We start from the raw sequence: 18,389 nt of genomic DNA, 5'->3' as shown, positions 1-18,389 counted from the left end.
AAATGAAGAAGTCTAAAAATCAGTAAAGTTATAGAAAATTTGAATAAAAAATTTACAGCTGTGATCTAATGGTATGGTCATGTTGTTCAAATAGAATATATTTAGAAAGTACTAATGTCAAATCATACATTTATATGAATGAAATTAGCTGCTTATTTAAGGGTCATATAGCATGCTGTTGGTAATGATGCTAATTTGTATTTGAAGTGACCATTCGGGAGGAGGGGAGGTGAGGGAAGGAAGGGACTGCTTCAGTGGGAAGGGTCAGGAGGTGAGGATGCCAAGACACCCAGGTTCTAATGACAACAGTGACATACATTGGCCATGTGATGTTTGATAAGCTATCCTCTTGGATTTCACTCCAAGATAGCGATGTTCATCCTGCTTATTCCCCAGGAATGTCATCAGAGTCAACTGAAACATGTGAGTGAAGATGTTCACAAATGTAGTGCGCTTGTGTAGATTAAACTAAACAAGGTTTAATTGAATGTCTACTCAGTCTACTCAATCTTCTCAAATCAAGGCCTATGGAAGACCTTGTAGGGGATAGAGATTAAAGAGATTCTAGTCTAAGAAGTCCTATGAATAACTCTCAAGTTATCTGTCTTAAACCCTTCAGTGACTTCTCTTTGCTCTCAGGATAAGGAGCAGCCATGGTATAGACTCTGCCTGTCTCTCTGGCTTCATCTCAGATATTTTCTCCCTCACTTAGCTTTAGTCCCTCATACTATAGTTTTCTCCCACTACAGGACTTGTGTACCAGCTATGCCCTCAGCTTGAAGACCCTTTCTTTCCCCTTTCACTGAGTTAATACTTTCCCATTCTTTAAATCTCAACTCTGTTTCTCAAGACAACTGGCGCTTGCCTCCTGAGTGGAGCGCAGTCCTTTCACATGGAATCAAAGGATAGCACCCTTGTTCTCTGCAGTAATTTTACATTTTAGGGAGCAGTCGTTTGACTAATATCCATTTCCCCTAGTGACTGTAAGTTCTAGGAAGATGGGGCCATGTCTGGTTTTATTTACTGGCATGTTCGTAGGCACTAAGTAAATACTTGTTGATAAGCTGACAGATCTTCTGATCAACTGACTGAATAAAGGTGCCCGAGGACAGATACAAACAAATACAGTGAAGAGAAAGGAAGATGTAGCGTGTGAAACGAGCCCTAGAAGAGATCGTAAAATGCTGTCTAGATGCTAGTCTAATGGATGACTAAGATTATTATCACCGATCAGGTTGAAGTAATCTGGGTGTTCATTATAACAAAGAAATTGCTGGGTTTATTTGTTACTTCTTTGTGTTCTTTTAGTAAATTCTTATTTGATTGATTTGGTCATAGGAAATAACCCACTCTCTTTTATCAGCCCAAGCATGAACCTCTCAGCATCTTCTCTGACCTTATGGGCGTAGACTATGAGGAGATGTGTCACTGGCTCTGCCATCGGAAACTCGCTACCGCCACAGAGACATACATCAAGCCCATCTCTAAGCTGCAGGCCACGAATGCCCGTGATGCTTTGGCCAAGCACATTTATGCCAAGCTCTTTAGCTGGATCGTAGATCATGTCAATCAGGCCCTCCATTCTGCTGTCAAACAGCACTCTTTTATTGGAGTGCTGGACATATATGGGTAAGTGTATTTGGCTTAATGGTCTGCCACAGAGCATTTCTTTCTAGAGATTATCTAGTAACTCTGAGTGGGTCCTAGATTCTGTCTCCTACTGGTAAGGAGAAAAGAAAATTAGAAGAGCATTTCTAAAAATCTTATTTCATTTGCTAGTTTGCCTTCTCTGGGTGCCCTCCTTTAAAGATTTTATTCATTTGAAAGAGAGAGAGTGAGAGAGAACATGAGCAGGGGGAGGGGCAGAGGGAGAAGCAGACTCCCAGGTGAGCAGGGAGCCCAATGCAGGACTCTATCCCAGGGCTCTGGCTGGGATAATGACCTGAGCTGAAAGCAGATGCTTAACTGACTGAGGCACCCAGGTGCCCCTCTGGGTACCCTCATTTAGCTGTTAATACAGTTCTATATATTTGTGGTTTTTGATGCCTAATTTTTAAAATTATCTTATATAGTTTTTCAAAAGAACCTATGAGATCTCTTTTCTCAGTTCCCTTTTATGTGAATATAGGCCCTGAATCTATAAATTGACAAGAGCAGTAGCTTTATCATAAATACGATTGTTCCCCACCTGGGGATGAATTAGCCCTCAAAAACTCATAGTGTTGAACATTGCTGCATGCTGGAGCCTTCAAAAAAAATCTCTCTGCTACATGGCTGATGCCTGTCTGTTGTGTGTAGATTCCATGTTACTGACTTATAAACCTTTATCTTCACTGATGTGGAAAAGAGGTTTCAGAATGTTGGGAAATTTCCCATTTCTTTCTTTCTAATGGGCACATTTTGAATATTTTAAAAAGCTGTTTGTATCTTTTTCTCCTCTTAACATACTGTTTTTCGTTTTATAGATTTGAAACATTTGAGATAAATAGTTTTGAACAGTTTTGCATAAATTATGCAAATGAAAAATTACAGCAACAATTCAATATGGTAAGAATTTTCTTTCTTAACTAATATTTTACTATAAATTCTTTTGAATTCCTACTCTGTGTTTCAAGTCTGGTTTCTGAAATGAGACTATAAATTGCAATTACTATGTGGGATTTGGAACAACTGAGCTGCTGAGGAACTTATGATTAATAAATGAGTGCAGTGTTAAAGAAATGTGTATGGCCCAGGTTGCAACCTGAGAATAGTAAAAATTGGGTCAAAATAAATTGAGTGATTGAAACAGGAAGTGCATTAGGTGGTAACATAGGCAGTTTGAAGTTTTGAGCCCAGGATATCCTTTAGTGTGTTGTTCCCATGGAGTGAAGACTATCATAACTCCTACTTGCTGTATCCTCAAGATGCCAGTGTGAAAAATCAGCACACACTGTTTTCTACATATTTTTTTTACATATTTTCAACAATCTGAGACATCCACCACAACAATAGCAATGGGAATATTTTGAAAATGGCTCTTGTCCAGTTGTAGTATCAAATATCATCAAGTATTATCATGGTATTGGGGAATTTAAAGGTGTTTAAAAATGAGGGGCAGTACATTGTAATAGTGAAGATCACAGACCTCCAAAGTAAACTGCTTGGGTTGGAATCTCATTCTGCTTTGATTATTCATGGGACCTTGGGCAGGGTAATTGACCCTCCTGGGCCCTAGTCTCCTCATCTGTATAAAGGGGATAATGATAGTACCTACTGCATATAGTTGCATAGATTGAATGAGTTAGAATATGTAAAGTTATCAACATGGACCAGGCACAGTTCTAAGTGCAGGATTAGGGATGGTTATTAGTACTGATGAAAGAGGTTGTTAAAAATGAATTGCCTAAAAAGCAAAACAAAAAAACAAAGAAGTCACTCGTAAGAGTTGAAGATGGAAGAGCTGAAGGACAGGAAAAGAGTCCTTAGTATCCTCATTTTATAAAAAGAGAGGACAAGAGGCATGGTCTCTAGTTAATGAACAAAAAATAGAAGTTTAAAGGTATTGTTTTAAGTTACAGAATTAGTAAAAATTGAAAGAAGAACTAAAAATAGTAATATTGTGAGGACAGGGGACGGGCAGTAGAGAGAGGTGGTATATATGAATTTGACTCAAGAGAGGTGGTATATCTGAATTTGACCACATTTGCCTCTTCAAGAAATCAATAGATATTTACAATGAATACATAAGAAAATAGTAGATAAACATATCCTTTAGAAGTAAGTATCAGAAGAAATAACTAAGGAAGTTAAAAATGGCTTCCTCCAGAGAGTGAGACTGGATTGAAGGGTGGGACAAGGGATTCTTGCTTGTCATCATCAAACCTTTAGACTGTTTGATTTTTTAAAAATATTGTGTATACTCTGATGAAAATTTAGACCCTCTTTATTTGTCAAGTTAAGCTGCTTAGCACAGTGAAATAATGCAAAGGTGATCTTCAAGCCTTCAGCTTATGACTGTTTCCATAAGAATGTTATTGGTGTCCTTTTCATCTTTGCTTAAAGAAACATTAATAAAGACCTGTCAGAGACTAAACTGAGCATTATCTTTTCTCAAGGTTTTACTGAGTTTCTTAATACTTTAATCAGAGCAACAGCCTCTGCTCTTTCCTAGTATATTTTGGCACAAGATGACTGTAAATGTAAGGAACCAACACTGGCCTCACCAGGGACTGGCTCGTTTGTCTATTTGACAAGGACCCCATGTCCTTGCATGTGTGTTTCTGACTCTCTCGTTTCTCTTTCTCTTTCCCTCTGTCACTGTCAATGTGTTTCTCCTCTCTCTCTCTCTCTCTCTCTCTCACACACACACACACACACACACACACACACACACACTATGCTGCATCTTAGCTTCTCTCTGCACAGCTGCTCCACTCCCTCTTACTATCAGATGACTTCTTCTTCCCTTCTCTTCTGTGTATATTTTCTCAGGGTTTCTGCTTCCTCAGTCACTTCAAGCTCCCTCTGAACCCAGCAGTGGTTGGCTTGCCCCTCTCATCCTTTTTCTTTTTCTTTTTTTTTTTTTCCTGGAGAGAGAGGGAGATGGGGAGACGGGGCAGTAGGAGAGAGAGAGGGGGAGAGAGAGAGAGAGAGAGCATCCCAAGGAGCCTCCATGCCCTGCATGGAGCCTGATACAGGGCTTGATCCCAAAACCCAGAGACCTGAGCTGCAATCAAGAGTTGGATTCTTAACTGACTGAGCCTTCCAGGCACCCCTTTCCTCTTACCCTCTTAACTTGCCATTTCCCCATTCATTCTGAATCAGCTTATCTTGGACTGTTGATTGCCCATTTCTAAATTCTTATACCCAACAAAGGGAATCTGATTAACTTCATTCATTTTTCCACCAGAGATCTCTAGCAGTTGACCAGCTGTGACTAGGAACATAGGGTTTCAAAGTAAAGAACCTGGTTGTTTTGGGCCACCCTTGGCAGGGATTATGAGTGGGGCAGTGGGCATGAGAAACACGGTGATTGGCGTATTTAGAGATTGCAGGCATTACATATTGACTCAGGATCTCTTGCCACATTGAACCTCATGCCCACATTGTCTTTTTGACAACTGAGTATCCCAAGATTTTTGAGGCCTCATGGACTTTTCCAAACTAGCACAGAATTGTGTATAAGAAACAAGCTCTATTTAAAATCTGGAGCAGTGTTTCTGTTGTCAGTGTGGAGTCTGCATATAAATTATTGAATTAAAAAAAGAACAGAGCTCGTTCCTTATTGGTCCCATCAGTCAGGGCATCCTGCTAACACATGGTGTCCCATTTGCCTTCTCATTCATCATAAGAGCAGAAGAAATTTACTTTCTGATCAACATGACATAAATATTTATTCAGGTGACCACTTTGTTTTTTTTAAATTATTGAAGCTTATTGCAGCTGGTAAATGCTGCAAATGAGCCAAGAGGGACATTACAATACAGGCAGAATAAAGTAAGAAAGTTCTAGGTGCACAAGGAGCATGTGTATCAGAAATCTTGATGACACCTAAGTTTCACGGGGATTAGGGGCCTAGAAAATATGTGTTGTCTGGTCAAAGCCACAGGAGGCTATCCTTTCCAGAAAAAGGATCAAAATGTCTGAGAGAAGAAGGGAATCAGAAGAGATAAAAGAAAGCAGAAATCCCCAAGTACAATGAGTAGAGGTCATTAACATCTTGTAGACACTAGAAGTTATGGATTGCTGTATTGGTTGGGCAGCCTGAAGCAAGAACAGTATCGGGGATTGGATTGCCCTTCCGTCTAGACTAACTTAACATCCATTCATCTGCAGAGCTCCTATCACAGAGCCTGTCCTCAGAGAAGCCTTACCTCACGACCCTGTCTCCAAACTAGATAAGGACTCTTGTTCTCATAGCTTACATTATTTTCCTTTGTAACATTACTATAGTTTGTGATTCCTTGTGGTTACTTGATTTCTGTCTGTTTTTCCCACTAAGTTTCCAAACTCCCTGAGGGCAGAACCCACATCTCCTTTGTTAATGGTGTGCCGTGACTGGCACATAGTAGATGGTCGATACTTATTTTTGCTTAAATGAGTGACTGGAGATGAGAAGCAATGTGGATGGAGGATGGGGGTTGAAGCATTTAGCTGAAGGAGCAGTGGATTGGTTCTTGTTGCAGCTGCTTGCAGCATTGGATGTAGAATTCACAGAATTGAGCTATAGATTCCCTGACTGTGGCAAGTGATGGAGGCAGACACAAGACACTGTTACCTAACTCTGAGGCACATGAACTTCAACATCACTGTCCCTTAAGAGAATTACTTTGCTGTGCTGCAAGCATCACCCGGCATGGTTCAGTAGTCTAGAGGGCATCTGCTCTGCATAGTTCAAGGCCAGCTAAGGCATTGTTAGCAGCACTGTGCAATAATTTGAGGCCAAAAAGTATATTGTACAGTGTTGGTTGTATACATATTAAAAAAAAAAATCGAAAAGACTGCTACATTGTCAGCTGTTTTAACACACCCACACACGTAGATTTACTTGTTTACCAAGAATCCTGTGTAGCTGAGGCTTTGCTCTCTGTGGATTTTATTTGCTTCTTATATCACTCTCCATGTGTAAAACATGTTTTTCCCACAAGATTATTGTTGCTGCTGGGCGCCTGGGTGGCTCAGTGGGTTAAGCTGCTGCCTTCGGCTCAGTCATGATCTCAGGGTCCTGGGATCGAGTCCCGCATCGGGCTCTCTGTTCAGCAGGGAGCCTGCTTCCTCCTCTCTCTCTACCTGCCTCTCCGTCTACTTGTGATCTCTCTCTGTCAAATAAATAAATAAAAATCTTAAAAAAAAAAAAAGATTATTGTTGCTGGAAGCCATGGACTATCTCATATTATGTTCATATCCTCTTCGAGTGTTTTCTATAAATGTCATTTCTTGACTAACGTTACTTGTAATGATACAGTAATGCCAGTTTTGTTTTTTCTTTTTCATTTCAGCATGTCTTCAAATTAGAACAGGAAGAATATATGAAGGAACAAATTCCCTGGACACTCATAGATTTTTATGATAATCAGCCTTGCATTAATCTTATAGAATCTAAACTGGGCATTCTAGATTTGCTGGATGAAGAATGCAAGGTAAATATGATTTTCTGACATACCTAGTCTATCAAGAGACATGTCAAGGTCAGAGGTAAGTGGGTTTAAGCACAGATTCATTGGTATACCATGAGGTGCCAGTGTGGCCACAAATAAGAGGTCACCCTACTTGCATTCTGAAGGGTCACTAGACCCAAAAGGTTCTGCATACAATCAAAACTGGGATAATCTGGGAGAACCTGGGTGGCTCACTTTGTTGAGTGGCCGACTCTTGATTTCAGCTCAGGTCATGATCTTGGTGTCCTGGGTTTGAACCCCGCATTGGGACTCTGTGCTCAGCAGGGAGTCTGCTTGAGATTCTCTCTCTCTCCCTCTGCCCCTCTCCTCACTTGCACTCTCACTCTCTCTCTAAAATACATAAATAAATCTTTTTTAAAATCTTGAAAAAAAAAAGCTTGGGGAATTTCCTTTCTCTTTTCAGCCGCTTCTCAGTTATGTAAAAAATTGACATTAGACACAACTGCTTACCAGTTTGGTAGTCTTTTGTTCAGTGATATGACATATTTAAAGAAATGCAAGAAATTGTACAAAAGATATTTAAAATAATAGTCTTAAATATCTGTGATTTTAAAATTGACTGCTTGTTCTTTATTATTGATATATATGGTAGAAAGGGAGTTTTAGTTTTAATATTTGAAGAGCCAGTGTGCTGGGAAAATAATGGATCTCTGGCTTTATTGCTGAGTGATCTTAGACAAATAACATATCCTTTCTCTTAACTCCTCTTTAGTTTGAATGCCATAAATTACAACTTACCATAGATTGATCCTCCTAAGTATCAGATTTCCTACAACATTAAGAATGAGTATAATGCTCAGTTTCACTTGAAATTAAATAAAATGCATATCAAACCAAAAATGGGATACTGCATTTTACCTATCAGACAGGCAAGTTTTTTTTTTCTTTTAAGGTTTTATTTATTTATTTTGAGAGAGAGAGAGCTGGGGGAGGGGCAGAGAGAGAGAGAGGGAATCTCAGACTTCCCACTGAGCAGGGACCCCAACACAGGGGTCAATCCTAGGACTACTGAGATCATGACCTGAAGAAGTCAGGTGCTTAACCCACTGAACCACCCAGGTGCTCTAGATAGGTGAGTTTAAATTTGATAATACCATTCATTGATGGTAGGATGTGAGTTAATACAGCATATTTTTTGGGGGAATTTGACAATATTTTTCAAAATTATAAAATTTTAGACCCAACAGTGGGTCCAAAATTACCTTTGGGCCCAACAGTGGAATTGCTGGAATTCACCCTATGAATATACTTGCAAAAGTATCCAAGGTATATATGTAAAAGAAGCAATTGTGGCCATTTTTATAATAACAGAAAATGAGTAACAACCATGAATACAGGAATGCTATTATTAAGAAGAAGAAAAATGCAAAGATTTTATAGAATGATTCTATTTGTGTTCCTACCTTTAGACAGAAAGATAAAATTGGTGGAAATAATGAAAAAAATTACTCTTCATTTTAAGCCTTTATGAATTATGAAAATATTTCACTCTGTGCATATGTTACCTTTATTTAACAAATTTTTAAAAATACCTGATATGGTGCAGCTGGCAGGCTTAGTTGCTAGAGCATGTGACTCTTGATTTCATGGGGGTCATGAGTTCAAGCTCCACAGTGGGCCTATGGCTTGCCTAAAATTTAAAAAAAACATGAAATCATAATAGTTCATGTTTTATTTGTGAGACTCTTGTTGTTTTAAAAGCTGATAGAATATTTATTTGATGATTCCTGGTATAGCCAGATTGAGTTGCCCAAAGATTGGGCTGAGTCACCCATGAAAAGGTCTCAGTCATTGCTTTCCTTTGGTAACTGATTTTTGTCATCTAACAGAGTAATGTGGAAGGAATGAGTTCCTATTGAATATAAAAGTTGTTAGAAAAGTCAAAAAATGGTCTCTTGGTTGATAACTCAGAAAAGTCTTATAACAATATTCTTATTTTGTTTTTGCTGGTTTTTTTTTTTTCCTTTTCTTTTCCACCCTGAATGTAGATGCCCAAAGGCACAGATGACACTTGGGCCCAAAAATTGTACAACACACATTTGAACAAATGTGCACTCTTTGAAAAGCCCCGTCTGTCAAACAAAGCTTTCATCATCCAACATTTTGCTGACAAAGTAAGGAAGCTTTATTATCTTTTTTCTTTTTGAATATTTAAGTTCAAAGAGGAAAAAAATCGATGTCTAGAGATATCATTTTTATCTTTGCTGAAACTTGCATCCTTTAGTGTCTTATAGGAAAAGTATTTTTCAGTGTTGCTTGGGTGGTTTTCTCTTCCTTTCCATTCCTATAAATGGAATTATATTATGAAATAAATATGAGCCTACAATCCTGTATAATTCTGAAATCGAAGAAACTCTGAAAACTAAAAAGTCTCTTCATAATTCATTTTATGTCTAGACCTGATCTCTGACTTTGAAGTAAAATGAGGTTATGTATAGTCTTTATTTATCTCAGTTAGGCTGGATATTTACATACTTCAGTGTAGAAATATTAATGTGTTTGATTATAGGTTGCTGCCTCGGACTGCTGCAAACCTTAGAGGGATCAGAATAGAGACTGTGATTGAGTCAGTGGGTTCCTGCTAACAGGGCCTGTGGACCTACTACTTCATGAGTTTAGTAGTGTGCTCAGAAAATCAGGAGCGATGAGGCTAATTTACATTTAAAGGAGTTGTGGGTAGGGTTAAGGGGGGTAAGCTTCCTGGGGTCTCCTTCAGGAATTGAGGGTCTTCTAAGTCTTCTTAGTCCTAGCTGGAAACCTAGGAATGTCTTTAGGTTACCTAAGGGCTTTGTGTTATAACCTGGGGAGCAACTTGAGTAGTAGAGGCTTAAAGTCACTGGAGTTTTGGAAGCAGGAACAGTCTTGAGTTCCCTTGTTCTTGAGTAGTTCCCTTTACCAAATCATACAGTGTTTACTCAGTTGTCTCCCAAGAGAACTACCCCTCCAGGATGGTGATCTCAGTCACAAGAAGGTCCACTAGCTTAGCTGTGAAGGAGCTTTCTTGTGTCAGCATGAGTGAGAAGAGTCAACTTCTTATGAGTCTGCCTACCTGTGAATTGGGAGGATCTTTTAAACCATAACTAGTTAGCACTACCACTGTTCTCTAGGAAAAGCAATATTTGAGGAGTTTTACTCTAGAGCTAACATACTTCTTCCCAAGAATGGTACTGGTTTCTTAGACTAAAACTGATAACCACTTTGCTGAGAACCAGTCATATAGCCTGAACCTAATAAATGTTTTTGTGGTTGATGATTTTAATATCTGTTCAAAAAAAAAAAAAATCTGGTAGTTAAGAAGATTTTTGCATGTGTTTCCAGGTGGAATACCAGTGTGAAGGCTTTCTGGAAAAGAATAAAGACACTGTTTTTGAAGAACAAATTAAAGTTCTGAAATCCAGCAAGGTAACAATGTATAGGCTTTCTACAATCAGGATATATTCAACAGTGTTAATTACTTAAGCATTAGTTTCTTGTTTTTTTAAACATTAGTTTTTTAACAATAGTGATTTTTCTAACAAAATCAGCTTTACTGTTAGTTTTTAATTTATCAGATAATAGTGTGTGTCGGGTTTCTCTTCAGATTGTATAAATCTTTTGCCTTTTAAACGCCTTACAAATATTAACTCATGTAATTTTTATAATGAGGTGATAAAATCATTACTCCCATTTTACAGATGAGGGAACTGAAGCACAGAGATTTCATAGCTAATGTGTTTTTTTTTTCTTAAGCTTTTATTTATTTATTTGACAGAGATCTCAAGTAGGCAGAGAGGCAGGCAGAGAGAGAGGAAGGGAAGCAGGCTCCCTGCTGAGCAGAGAGCCCGATGCAGGGCTCGATCCCAGGACCCTGGGATCACGACCCAAGCTGAAGGCAGAGGATTAACCCACTGAGCCGCCGAGGCGCCCCATAGCTAATGTGTTTTTAAGCAAAATTAAAACACAGGCTGTCTGGCTCAGAGTCTGCTCTTAACCACAATGCAGTGTTGTCATTCAGGTTTTGTTTTTTGTTGTTGTTGTTGTTGTTTAGATTTTGTTTATTTATTTGACTGAGAGAGACACAGTGAGAAAGGGAACACAAGTAGGGGGAGTGGGAGAGGGAGAACCAGGCTCCCCGCGGAGCAGGGACCCTGACTTGAGGCTCGATCCCAGGACCCTGAGATCATGACCTGAGCCCAAGGCAGATGCTTAATGACTGAGCCACCCAGGCTCCCCTGTTGTCTTTCAGTTTTATGTGAAATTATTGTCTGCACAGTGGTTCTAGACTCCATTGTGCCTTTGTGAGAAATTATGAAAGAAGATAGGTTTTTTACTACATCATTTTATTATGTATGTATGTATGTATTTTTAAGGAATCATTTATTTATTTTAGAGAGAGAGCACTAGTGAGTTTGGGGGCAGAGAGAGAGAGACAAGCAGACTCCCCGATGAGTGGGGAGCATGACTCAGGGCTCCATCCCAGAACCCTTAAATCATGACTGGAGCTAAAATCAAGAGTCAGATGATCAACCTACTGAGCCAACAGGCACCCTGCTGTATCATTTTAAAGGGATGCATTGGAAACATGGTCTTATGAACTCAAAATAATTGAAAGTAAACTTAGTTTAGCAAAATGAATATTCAAATATTCGTTAAAAAATAAATTATTCATGTAAATCTTTTAGACTACTGATCAGCACTTTTGTTTCCCTCGTTTATTCTAAGAGTCTTTTTAAATTCTGAGGGAATATTCTATAAACATTTTAAAATTTAAATTCAATTAATTAACGTATAATGTATTATGGATTTCAGAGGTACAGGCCTGTAATTCATCAGTCTTATATAGCACCTAGTGCTCATTACATCACATGCCCTACTTAATGTCCATCACCCAGCCACCCCTTCCCTCCATCCCACTGCCCTCCAGCAACCTTCATTTTGTTTCCTATGTTCAAGTGTCTCTTACAATTTGTCTCTGTCTCTGGTTTTATCTTGTTTTATTTTTTCCTTTCTTTCTCTATATCTTCTGCCTGCTTATTAAATTCCTCATATCAGTGAGATCATATGATAATTGTCTTTCTCTGATTGACTTATTTCACTTAGCATAATACCCTGTAATTCCATCCATCTCATTGCAAATGGTGTGATTTTTTTTGATGACTGAGTAATATTCCATTGTGTATGTATAGATATATATGCGTGTATACACACACACGTATCTTTTTTATCCATTCATCTGTCGATGGACATCTGGGCTCTTTCCATAGTTGGGCCTTCGTGGACATTGCTGCTATAAACATTGGGGTGCATGTGCCCACTACATTTGTATCTTTGGGGCAGATATCCAGTAGTGTAATTGCTGGGTCATAAGGTAGCCTATTTGCTTTTAATTTTTTTTTTTAAGATTTTATTTATTTACTTGACAGACAGAGATCACAAGTAGGCAGAGAGGCAGGCAGAGAGAGAGGAAGGGAAGCAGGCTCCCTGCCGAGCAGAGAGCCTGATGCAGGGCTCGATCCCCAGGACCCTGAGATCATGACCTGAGCCGAGGGCAGAGGTTTAACCCACTGATCCACCTAGGCGCCCCAAGGTAGCCTATTTTCAACTTTTTGAGGAACTCTGTACTGTTTTCCAGAGTGGCTGCACCAGCTTGCATTCCCACCAACAGTATAGGAGGGTTCCCCTTTCTCCACATCCTTCTCAACTCCTGTCATTTCCAGACTTGTTACTTTTAGCCATTCTGACTGGTGTGAGGTGGTATCTCACTGTGGTTTTGATTTGTATTTCCCTGATGCCGAGTGATATTGAGCATTTTTTCGTGTGTCTGTTAGCCAAGACTAAGTTCTAGTTTTAACTCTCGGAAAGATAATGACTCTGTGTGTCTATAAAAAAGTCAGTTTTTCACTTATACTCATAAGCACTGGACATTAATGCTTTATATCTTAGAGGACTGATGTATAAGAGAAAATTCTCTCACAGTGGCAATCCCTGAGTACTATTAAGTTACATTTCACATCATTTCTATTTATGAATAGTGATGAAAACCATAAAATTCTAATGTCATTACTCTGCCTAGGTAGTTTAGATTAAATGGAACATTCACAGGTTCTTATTGCCCAGGTACCCATAATCATTCGTGTCTTTCTTCCGACTAACTTTTCTGATTGGCTGGTGGGTCCTTAATTATCAGAAGGTAGCGTTGGGTTCTGAGGAGTCATTGGGAGTAATTGTAGTGTATGTAGCTTTGTTGTAGCTGGAGCTGGAGGATGGCGCACGATACACATACCTTGGGTTTTCAAATCAAATCTATTAGAGACTCTTATTTTTCCTATTTGGAATGCAGCTTTAACATCGTGATACAAGATAGTGGTGCAACATGTTTTCTTCTTTATAGCCAACCCTTTAAAAGGGATGAAGAGATTCATTTGTGTAGCAAGCGACCATTATTGGTATGTTTTGTATAATAATTTGTTTTATACATTGTGAGTTATTTCCTAAATTACCCTTATGATTAAATACACATTAAGAGCAAATGAAATTCTCTGATTTTGTTTTTTAACGGAAGAACTCTCCTAAGAAAATTATTTCTTCTGGAGATACTCTGAAATTATTAGACAAATAATTGGTAGTTGCTATTATAATTTGAAGGGTTTATTTAATGTGGAATGTGTGACTATTGTAAAGATATATGCATATGTCATGGTGTTCCTGTAGGCTAGTTTGAAATCTCTTTCATGCCATAAAATGTCTCCCTTCCATACTAATACCATCTATCCACTTGTTAAATGCCAGATCTTATAATAATCTTTTGTAGCGCAACCCTGGTACAACACAAAATTGATTGCATAAATTATGCAATCAAGTTATTAATCCCTTGAAAACAAATATAAAAGGTTACAGGACAAGGGCAGGGTTTTTAATTTTTTCCTTATAACTCTGTGTTGTTTTCCATAACATTAACTCTGTTAATGTTTTCCTTAGAATTCTGTGTTGTTGATTGTATTGGAGAACTGGTTTGTCATAGCCTTCTTGCCGAGATTTTCAGTGAGTTTGTTTAGCTGGTATTCACCATTTGAGTTAGTAGGTAGACAAATGAAGGATGATAGAACATTTTGTGGAACTGAAGTAATTAGATAGGACTTCCAATTAGTATTTTGCTCATAAAATAATTATAGTTCAAGGCCAGCAATATGTTAATAGTGGCCATTTTCTGTAGATTAGGATTTCAAGAGTTAAGGGAGTAGTTTTGACTTTGTTTCCCCCAAACATGGTCATAGAATCACTGCATTTTTTCCTCCTATATTTTTGTTGCCTTGGTATCACCTACCTCTCATGTCTTTGTTTCCTAATGCAGATATTGATTGTTTCTGGAATGAGACTTTGAAAGGGGTTACTAAAAGAAGGGAAGCCTTATGGATTCCAAGTCTTCTGTGAAGGTTTACACATGAGTTTATTTATCTATTTATTTTTAAAGATTTTAATGATTTGATAGAAACAGCGAGAGAGAGAGAACACCAGCAGGGGAATCAGGAGAGGGAGAGGCAGGCTCCGCACCGAGCAGCAAGTAGAGAGCCCCATGTGGGGCTTGATCCCAGGACCTGTGGATCGTGACCTGAACTGAAGGCAGATGCTTAACGACTGAGCCACACAGGCACCCCTACACTTGAGTTTATTTAAAGTATAATTATCTTTTATTATTTCTGGCTCAGTTTAAGATGCTACCAGAATTATTTCAAGATGATGAGAAGGCCATCAGTCCAACATCAGCCACCTCATCAGGACGCACAGCCCTCACCCGCACTCCAGCAAAGCCCACCAAAGGCAGACCTGGCCAGACAGCCAAAGAGCACAAGAAAACAGTGGGGCACCAGGTGAGTTCAGGGAACTGCCATTGCAGGGCTCCTTCCCCTCAAGCTCAGTTGAAGCCCCAGGTTTTCCTCTGTCAGCCCCCCAGGTGGGGTCCTCAGGTGGGGAGAGGCTAGAGCTTTCACTATGAGAATATGTAACACCTACTGTTCCTCTCCACCCAGCTTTAGACCCATGACTCTGCTTAAACCTTTCCCAAAATAATTTCCTCTAGGTCTTGATTCTTGGAGTACATATCCTCCCTGGCAGACCACTGCTGCCCTTGGTTTGTCCTCTGGTTGTTTCCTCTCTGGATTTGTACAGAGCAGCAGCTCCCTCAGAGCTGGAGCAGAGCCCTCTCCTTTCTTTGAAGTCCTCGGCTCTGTGGGCCTTGGGAAATACTGCACTCACTCATAGTGCCTGAACAAGGGTAGGGGCTTGGGATGAGAAGCCAGTCAGAGGGGGAACCGTGTGCTCAGGTGAAATAGGAAGCAGGGCCTGACACAGGTGCAAAGCCTCTCGGCTTGACCTTGTGTCCCTGATGGCAGCCATGCTGGCTGTCCTCTCCCATCCTCCCGCTCATTACCTGCGCTCTTGAAGTCACCTGCTACTTTTTTTGGTCTCTTGTGGCAGAATTCCCAGTGTGCATGATAAGTGCACTTAATATTCTTCAAGTAAGGTTTTATTTTTAGTCAAAATTTTGAGTTCCCAACAGGAAGCTATAGGAGCCTATATTAAAGGAGTGGGGTGAGAGGAGGAGTCAAGATGGCAGAGAAGTAGCAGGCTGAGACTACTTCAGGTAGCAGGAGATCAACTAAATAGCTTATCTAAAGATTGCAAACACCTACAAATCCAACGGGAGATTGAAGAGAAGAAGAACAGCAATTCTAGAAACAGAAAATCAACCACTATCTGAAAGGTAGGACTGGCGGAGAATTGAATCCAAAGTGACGGGAAGATAGACCGCGGGGGGAGGGGCTGGCTCCCGGCGAGCGGCGGAGCAACGGAGCACAAAATCAGGACTTTGAAAAGTCTGTGCCGCTGAGGGACATCGCTCCAGAGGCTTAATTGGGTGAAGCCCAGGCGGGGTCAGCCCGGCCTCAGGTCCCACAGGGTCACAGAAGGATCGGGGGTGTCTGAGTGTCGCAGAGCTTACCGGTATTAGAACAGGGAAGCCGGCTACAGAGACAGAGCCGAGGAGTAAGCTCTAAACTCGGGGTTACCTTGAACCGGTCGCAGGCTCGGTCAGCTCGGAGCGTGGCCAGAGGCCAGGGTGACGGGAGTAATTGGGCGCTGTTCTCTGAGGGCGCACTGAGGAGTGAGGGCGCACTCTGAGGAGTCTCCAGGCCGGAGACTGGGAGGCTGCCATCTTCATTCCCGTCTTCCAGAACACTACAGAAAGCGCTCAGGGAACAAAAGCTCCCGAAAGCAAACCCAGCAAACCCCAGCGGATTACTCAGCCTGGCCCCGGGTAAGGGCGGTGCAACTCCGCCTGGGGCAAAGACGCTTGAGAATCACTACAACAGGCCCCTCCCCCAGAAGATCAACGAGAAAGCCAGCCAGGACCAAGTTCACCTACCAAGGAGTGCAGTTTCACTACCAAGGAGAGCGGTGGAATTCCAGAGGAGAAGAAAGCAAAGCATGGAACTCATGGCTTTCTCCCCATGATTCTTTAGCCTTGCAGTTAATTTAATTTTTTTTTCTTTTTCAATATTTTTTTTCTCTTCTTCTAAATTTTTTTAACTTTTACCGTTTTCTTCTTTAACGTTTTTTAAATAGTTTATCTAATATATATATATATATTTTTCCTTTTTATATTTTTTATCGGCTTCCTTTTTTTAATAGTTTCTTTCTTTTTTTTTTTTTTCTTTCTGAACCCCTTTTTGTACCCTTTCTCCCCCTTCACGATTTGGGATCTCTTCTGATTTGGCTAAAGCATATTTTCCTGGGGTTGTTGCTACCGTTTTAGTATTTTACTTGCTCCTTCATATACTCTTATCTGGACAAAATGACAAGGTGGAAAAATTCACAACAAAAAAAGAACAAGAAGCAGTACCAAAGGCTAGGGACCTAATCAATACAGACATTGGTAATATGTCAGATAGAGAGTTCAGAATGATGATTCTCAAGGTTCTAGCCGGGCTTGAAAAAGGCATGGAAGATATTAAAGCAACCCTCTCGGGAGATATAAAAGCCCTTTCTGGAGAAATAAAAGAACTAAAATCTAACCAAGTTGAAATTAAAAAAGCTATTAATGAGGTGCAATCAAAAATGGAGGCTCTCACTGCTAGGATACATGAGGCAGAAGAAAGAATTAGCGATATAGAAGACCAAATGACAGAGAATAAAGAAGCTGAGCAAAAGAGGGACAAACAGCTACTGGACCACGAGGGGAGAATTCGAGAGACAAGTGACACCATAAGACGAAACAACATTAGAATAATTGGGATTCCAGAAGAAGAGGAAACAGAGGGGAGCAGAAGGTATGTTGGAGAGAATTATTGGAGAGAATTTCCCCAATATGGCAAAGGGAACAAGCATCAAAATCCAGGAGGTTCAGAGAACCCCCCTCAAAATCCATAAGAATAGGTCCACACCCCGTCACCTAATAGTAAAATTGACAAGTCTTAGTGACAAAGAAAAGATCCTGAAAGCAGCCCGGGAAAAGAAGTCTGTAACGTACAATGGTAAAAATATTAGATTGGCAGCAGACTTATCCACAGAGACCTGGCAGGCCAGAAAGAGCTGGCATGATATATTCAGAGTACTAAATGAGAAAAACATGCAGCCAAGAATACTATATCCAGCTAGGCTATCATTGAAAATAGAAGGAGAGATTAAAAGCTTCCAGGACAAACAAAAACTGAAAGAATTTGCAAATACCAAACCAGCTCTACAGGAAATATTGAAAGGGGTCCTCTAAGCAAAGAGAGACCCTAAAAGTAGTAGATCAGAAAGAAACAGAGACAATATACAATAACAGTCACCTTACAGGCAATACAATGGCACTAAGTTCATATCTCTCAATACTTACCCTGAATGTTAATGGGCTAAATGCCCCAATCAAAAGACACAGGGTATCAGAATGGATAAAAAAACAAAACCCATCTATATGTTGCCTACAAGAAACTCATCTTAAACCCGAAGACACCTCCAGGTTTAAAGTGAGGGGGTGGAAAAGAATTTACCATGCTAATGGACATCAGAAGAAAGCAGGAGTGGCAGTCCTTATATCAGATCAATTAGATTTTAAGCCAAAGACTATAATAAGAGATGAGGAAGGACACTATATCATACTCAAAGGAACTGTCCAACAAGAAGATCTAACAATTTAAAATATCTATGCCCCTAACGTGGGAGCAGCCAACTATATAAACCAATTAATAACAAAATCAAAGAAACACATCG

At 39.8% G+C, this 18,389-nt stretch overlaps 1 protein-coding gene across 9 annotated transcripts in view; it reads left to right on the top strand.

The window, feature by feature from the left end:
* The window catches only part of MYO5A (myosin VA), a 200,217-nt gene that overhangs the window by 106,308 nt on the left and 75,520 nt on the right, over window positions 1–18,389 (top strand). For all 9 annotated transcript variants that reach the window (XM_047735857.1, XM_047735855.1, XM_047735853.1 and 6 more), the window contains 6 exons: window positions 1,364–1,629; window positions 2,466–2,547; window positions 6,981–7,121; window positions 9,149–9,274; window positions 10,479–10,562; window positions 14,846–15,007. In XM_047735857.1, coding sequence (XP_047591813.1) covers window positions 1,364–1,629; window positions 2,466–2,547; window positions 6,981–7,121; window positions 9,149–9,274; window positions 10,479–10,562; window positions 14,846–15,007 — 861 coding nt within the window. The remainder of the gene's footprint in view (window positions 1–1,363; window positions 1,630–2,465; window positions 2,548–6,980; window positions 7,122–9,148; window positions 9,275–10,478; window positions 10,563–14,845; window positions 15,008–18,389) is intronic.

Source organism: Lutra lutra, chromosome 7, assembly GCF_902655055.1.
Source record: "Lutra lutra chromosome 7, mLutLut1.2, whole genome shotgun sequence".
Lineage (NCBI taxonomy): Eukaryota > Metazoa > Chordata > Mammalia > Carnivora > Mustelidae > Lutra > Lutra lutra.
This window is presented reverse-complemented; position numbering and strand designations above follow the sequence as displayed.